The sequence below is a fragment of the Priapulus caudatus genome, unplaced genomic scaffold (genome assembly GCF_000485595.1).
Source record: "Priapulus caudatus unplaced genomic scaffold, Priapulus_caudatus-5.0.1 Scaffold321, whole genome shotgun sequence".
Taxonomy (NCBI): Eukaryota; Metazoa; Priapulida; class Priapulimorpha; order Priapulimorphida; family Priapulidae; genus Priapulus; species Priapulus caudatus.
The window spans coordinates 241,483-247,761 of record NW_014577382.1 but is presented as its reverse complement, the minus strand read 5'-3'; the positions used below and the strand labels follow the sequence as shown (position 1 = coordinate 247,761).

The window sequence follows — 6,279 nt, the reverse complement described above, 5'->3', positions numbered from 1 at the left end:
ACACACACACACACACACACACACACACACACACACACACACACACACACACACACACACCATACACACGCGGGATAGCACGCAAATACACGCACACACACATACACACGCAAGCGCGCACACCCACGAACGCACAAACATACTACCAGGAGTTAATAAAGACAAATTTGTCTTTATTAACTTAAGACTAAGACAACTTAAATTTAAGACAACTTAAGACAACTTAAATTTAAGACAAATTTGTCGACATTTGTCTTTATTAACTCCTGATACTACGCACACGCACACGCAGCCAGGAAGGCAGGCAAGCAGGCAGGCAAGCCATATATACAATTCTATCTGAATGTACACAATTTACGTTTTATGAGCGGTCGGCCATGTCTGCACGAAAATAGGGCCGCTGCTGTACCCCATGTACACGTACTTCTGAATAAGGAGGGAGAAACTGTGCACATAAGATTACTGTCTCGTCACCTAGACGGCAATGTGTGTGATGATATTTTAAATGATAGCACGTAACAGCTCTTGCAAATGCAATGCATATTAGTTTTGGCAAAATTATTTATGGATGATATTAATCTACATCTATATTATCGTATGTAAATAAAAAGACAGTATCAAAACACAGCCGTCACTTGCATGGCAATACAATTATAAACGATATTACAACATAAGGACGCCAATTGCCCTTACTCACAATTGCAGCGCCTATATATGATTTTTAGCTTCACTGTATGATTGATGGAATAGTAACCTAGCTACATCTATGAACAGGCTTAGAAAAAAGTAACAATATCAATTAAAAGATTTAAAATTTAGAAATTTCAAGAAATAAATTTAGATATAAATGAGAATCGCAATTTCAAAATAAATAGAAAGTGCATGGTTATAACCAATTGCATACTTCGCACGAGGGTGCAGCTAGCTTGCATACTGTTTATAAGACCTACCTAATTCACAATTCGTAATCGTTGCGCGCATATATGGTCCCTAAAGACATTTTCACACCCAAAGCGATTTTCCCCGTTTAACATAGCAGCGAACGCCATTCTAAACGGTTCTGACACGACAAGGTTGAAATGACACTAGCTGCAACGGCGTCGATAATCAAGCTATATAAACTATATTGTACTAACAAATAGTGTGAAGGGGAAATTGAGAGGGAACGGAAGCAAAAGTGATCGCGCGCGGGAGAGGGTGCAGGTGGAAAAGTATGTGTGTGACAATACATGAGTCAAGAGTTGAAGAGAGAAACAAACATCAAGATCATTAAGCAGCTGTTGACAAATGTGTAACTTACTTCAGTCATTTAATTAAGCGGACACTGCATTTACATTATCCGGAATTTTTCATTTTATTTTGCGATTAAATTAGCTGGCACATAATAACTGCCACGTGGTGTAAGAAAGCAAATACGCTGACAAATATTTGTTTTAAATCATGTTTTAAATTTTTGTTTGCAGGAGATCTGCGCCAATCCTAAGTTGTTTGTGGAGGGAGCCAGCCGCTTTGATGTAAAGCAGGGAGAACTTGGTAAGTATAGTGCAAACATATGCGTAGAACGACAAACAGTGTTTCCGTTCTCTGTTTATGATGGAACAAGAACTTGCTGATTTTTTCAGCCCCTGGCATGTCTAAACAAAGTGCAGGATAAATGCCACGAAACCGTTACAAAAATAGAAAACTGTGGCTCAATCTATGAACATAATACGTTATTGATGACGTTTAGTGCCCTCTCAGAGACGTTCTACCATAAAAAAAACAAGGAGGTAATATTGAATTTAAGTTTTGAGTCTATATGGTTATATGGTTTTAGGCCTCATATACACGTTGACAACAAATCTCTGTGTGACTTTGCTTAAAGCGCTATGACATAGATCTATGCATTTACAGTTGCGTGAATGTGTGCTAGGGACAAAATTACATTTTATAGCATGATCTGTGTAGAAACTCGCAGCCTGCAAATGGTAACCTTACACCAAATATTTATATTATATACGCATTTTTGGTCAGCATGTCTGCATACATGAAACGTACACTAAATTATTACTTCACCTAAATTTCGAGAAGCAGATTGTGGCGCTCTTACAATAGCACTCGGGTGCACTGTCTAAGTAAAGAGTGCGAGTTTCTAGAATATCTGTGTCTGAGCAACCTAGCAAACTAGTGTCAAACGCCTGTAACGTGACCCAGGCAATCATTCCACGGACGAACTAAGCAAACAGGGATTCCCTTTCATGTTTGCTATTTTTAGCGCTCAGGAAATTGAACGAACCATAAATTATAAATTAATCACAATATGCGTATTTGCTGTTTATTCAAATTCTGCTGTATTTGGTAATACACTACATAGATTACTCAGATTGGGGGAAGTGCGCGCATAAACAGGTATATATATCTGCAGGGCCCGTAACGATTTCCCACCCATTATCCTTTTTCTCCCAGCGATTTTACACACGCGCTACTCGTAGCTAGCGGTGTGCGTATTATTGGCTGACCTCAAACAGCAAGACTGATCACAATGCTGTTATGTAATCATGGGTTGTGTGTGGTTGGGTGTATGCTTCGCAGTACATCTAGGTTCTTCGTTACAGCGCAGTATATCTAGGTTGTTTACTACAGTATGTGGTGGAAAAGCGTGATTCTTGTGACTGACAGCTAAAAAACCGGCGTTTGCGTGCACCTATCAATTCGCATCAGTATCAGTTCGGTTCCGTTGGTCAATAATTGTCCGCTATTTCTACATCGCGAGGTGAACTTGTTGGGGTAATACCACCAATCGCGTCTCGTAAAATAACCCCTGTTACAGAATAACCAACGCAACGGAGTTGCTGATGTCCTATATTCCACGTGGAACCAGAAGGAATCATAAAAAGTCCGTATTACACGCTTTGAAATACAGCTGCTGTATATTTTTACACGTCATGCATAGAAAAACACCGTGTCTAAGCAGAAAGCTGTCCGCCAAAGAATAACAACACACGAACGCACACGCCATTGGGGAATGCTAAGACCATGCTAATAGTTCTAGCGCGTGGTAGAGCCTATAATAAAAGCTACCCGTTCGCGTTCGATTTTATTAGTTTTATTTTTTTAGTTAAATAACCGCGTTGAAGCGCCGTTTCAAGTGAAAAATTCTCGTCATTTCCTGCCAGTAACTCCATAATATGTTGAATAAAGTTAAGATAAAATTAATATTGATAATCAATTAATAAATACAGATTTTTTCTTGGTAGTGCTGGAATATTTTTTATATTTTCGCACTGGCATGTGATTTTGAGAGTCATTTAAAATTTTTAAAAAGCATGTTCAGGTGGCATTGATGAATTGATTCGTTAACGGAGGAGTGTCTTCGTTGGCACGAGCAACCTAAGACGTTGCCAGTCTTAGTATAGTAGTTACTAATACTAATAGTAGTTAGTAGTACTATAGTAGTAATTTAGACAGGTTCTTGGAAGTTTTTAAGCAAGAAAAATGCTAGAAAATGGTTAATGGGGCGCTGGTTGGACACAGCTAGATGTTAGTTGGCCCAGAAGTTTTTTGCAGTTACACTATACAGGTCCCGAGGAACCCAGTTTAACTGTGGATATGCCATGCACTGTTATGTAATTTAATTGTATGTGTCAACAGGCGACTGCTGGCTACTTGCGGCCATTGCTTCTCTGACATTAAACCAGAACCTGCTACATCGTATCGTGCCCGATGGACAGAGCTTCAAGCCAGAGGAGTACTGCGGAGCCTTCCGTTTCAGGGTATATAGTAATTTACTTATGTTATGTTTATCGACTATCTTTATAGTGCTTCTATCGAAAGGCTTCCCCGGTATATTTCCTATTGTGATTTTCTGCAACGTGCTTACTAAATATTAATCGAGAATTATAATGACGATATGCAAGAATTATGGTAGAAAAGCCACTCGATAATTTTGTTGACGTGCTCTAATTTGATCAAACATCTCATGCATTATTTAATCCGAGAGTTAATAGCTTGTATTAAACACATGGCACTTTTATACAACTAGAATTTTTAGCTATCACTATTATCAGGAGTGTCATAATATAGATTGCGTGTATATGTTAAGCCACTCCTGCTATTATAGTGTTTAATTCCTTTATGCGCGCATACATAGTTGGAATCTCTCTCAATCTCTCTCTATAGTTCTGGCAGTATGGCTCCTGGGTGGAGATCGTGGTGGATGACCGTCTGCCAACGGCCAACGGACGACTTGTGTTCATGCACTCTGCCGATCATAATGAATTCTGGACTGCTCTGCTAGAGAAGGCCTACGCTAAGTATGAAGATTTACTTCCACATCCTGCTGCATCCATCTGTAGCGGCATGATAAAAAAACATTTGCTGCTGTATAACAAATGTACGCATACATACACATGCTGTAACACATGTACCGTGATAATTTTAAATGCCTAAGAATTTCTATGCTCTGAAATAATGTTTTTAATGAGTATTATAGATTTGATTGAGTTTCGATCATCGTACCCATATCCTGTGCGATTTACAGTAATGCTCGTATTTGTCCTACATGTGTTCAGGGCCCGATTTAGGAGTGGGCAGAGTGGGCAGCCGCCCACGGGCCTCCACAAACCAGGGGCCTCCACATATTTGATTTAAAAAAAAATTGTTAAGGAAAAATATAGGCTGACCTGAATGACATGCACGCAACCCGAATCAATCAAAACCAAACCGTTATTGTGCGCATTTTACATCTTACATACGTAAGACATAGCGGCATAACCCATATTGTATTTGTTTGTGAATGGTATAGTTAACTACAGGGGGAAACGTACCAACGGTTCAACGTAGCCAATATTCTCTCTCTTATTGCAGTTAACTTTTTTATTTTGCAAGATAGCCCTCTACACATGATATGTATCTATGTATTGTTACCTTTTAGTTTTTAGTATTCTTTCTAAGGTAGGGTGGGCCTCCACAAATGATGGCTGCCCACGGGCCTCCACATGTGTTGCTTCTCATACGAATTCTACGCAGGCTTAACGGTTCCTATGAATCACTGAAAGGCGGCAGCACGTGTGAAGCTATGGAAGATTTCACGGGAGGTCTTACTGAGATGTACGAGCTGGACAAGAGCCCACCGGCGAATCTTTTCAGGATCATGAAGAAAGCTTTGGAGCGCGGTTCACTCATGGGCTGCTCCATTGAGGTGTGTCCCTTGTTTGTTTAGGCTGGATTCTTTGTGCATATGTGCTTATGTGTACCAGACAGTATTTTTTTCTGGGAAGATCCGAAATATGGCCGTTCTTATTTCTTAATTTATCTGTTTATTTCACATTCACACAAATTCTTATGCATTTATCTGTTAGCGTTTGGAAAGTGTCTTAGGTGAGGTCTTAGGTCTTATATGATGATGTGATAGTGTAATGTAATGTAATGTAATGTAATGTAATGTAATGTAATGTAATGTAATGTAATGTAATGTAATGTAATGTAATGTAATGTAATGTAATGTAATGTAATGTAACGCAATGTCATGTCATGTGATGTCATATCATCTCATATCACATTATATTATATTATATATTATATTATTTTTGTTATAATTATACTATATATATATCTTCTTATCTTTTATTATCTTTCGGTTATCTTCTATTTTTATTATTTCAGGCTGATCCGCGTGTGCTTGAGGCAGAGTTAGCTAACGGCCTGATACGAGGACACGCGTACAGCATAACATCTTGTACTGATGTAAGTCACTGTGACACGGTCAGGAGAATGCATGCAAGCCTTATATGCCAACATTATCATCAACTAAAGGCCAATTTCGAACGGGCCCTGTATATTTTTAGCATTCGAGGTTCCATGCTGTTTAGGCTACTCGTAGTCGTGATCAGTTGATTTTATACCTACTCTTTGCTATATTCCTACTCTCAGGCCAATATTGAGACTCCTAGAATGAAAGGCAAGATGCAGTTGGTGAGAGTACGAAACCCGTGGGGCAACGAAGCCGAATGGAAGGGGGCGTGGGGCGACCAGTAAGTGCAAACCAACACCCATGTTAATGCAATGCAGTATTAACGCAATATTATATATATATCAGAAGTAGATAATAGGGATATATATATAGGATATATATATATATAGAGAGAGAGAGAGAGAGAGAGAGAGAGAAGAAGAGAGAGAGAGAGAGAGAGAGAGAGAGAGAGAGAGAGAGAGAGAGAGAGAGAGAGAGAGAGAGAGAGAGAGAGAGAGAGAGAGAGAGAGAGAGAGAGAGAGAGAGAGAGAGAGAGAGAGAGAGAGAGA

The 6,279-nt window shown here is 39.3% G+C and overlaps 1 protein-coding gene across 1 annotated transcript in view; it reads left to right on the top strand.

Annotated features, from left to right (window-relative positions):
- Positions 1 to 6,279, top strand: part of LOC106808999 (calpain-9-like) — a gene marked incomplete at its 5' end in the record, with an annotated part of 30,683 nt that overhangs the window by 6,421 nt on the left and 17,983 nt on the right. Inside the window, 6 exon segments of the mRNA XM_014811935.1 lie at positions 1,464 to 1,533; positions 3,631 to 3,752; positions 4,159 to 4,292; positions 5,008 to 5,179; positions 5,644 to 5,724; positions 5,911 to 6,011. Coding sequence (XP_014667421.1) covers positions 1,464 to 1,533; positions 3,631 to 3,752; positions 4,159 to 4,292; positions 5,008 to 5,179; positions 5,644 to 5,724; positions 5,911 to 6,011 — 680 coding nt within the window.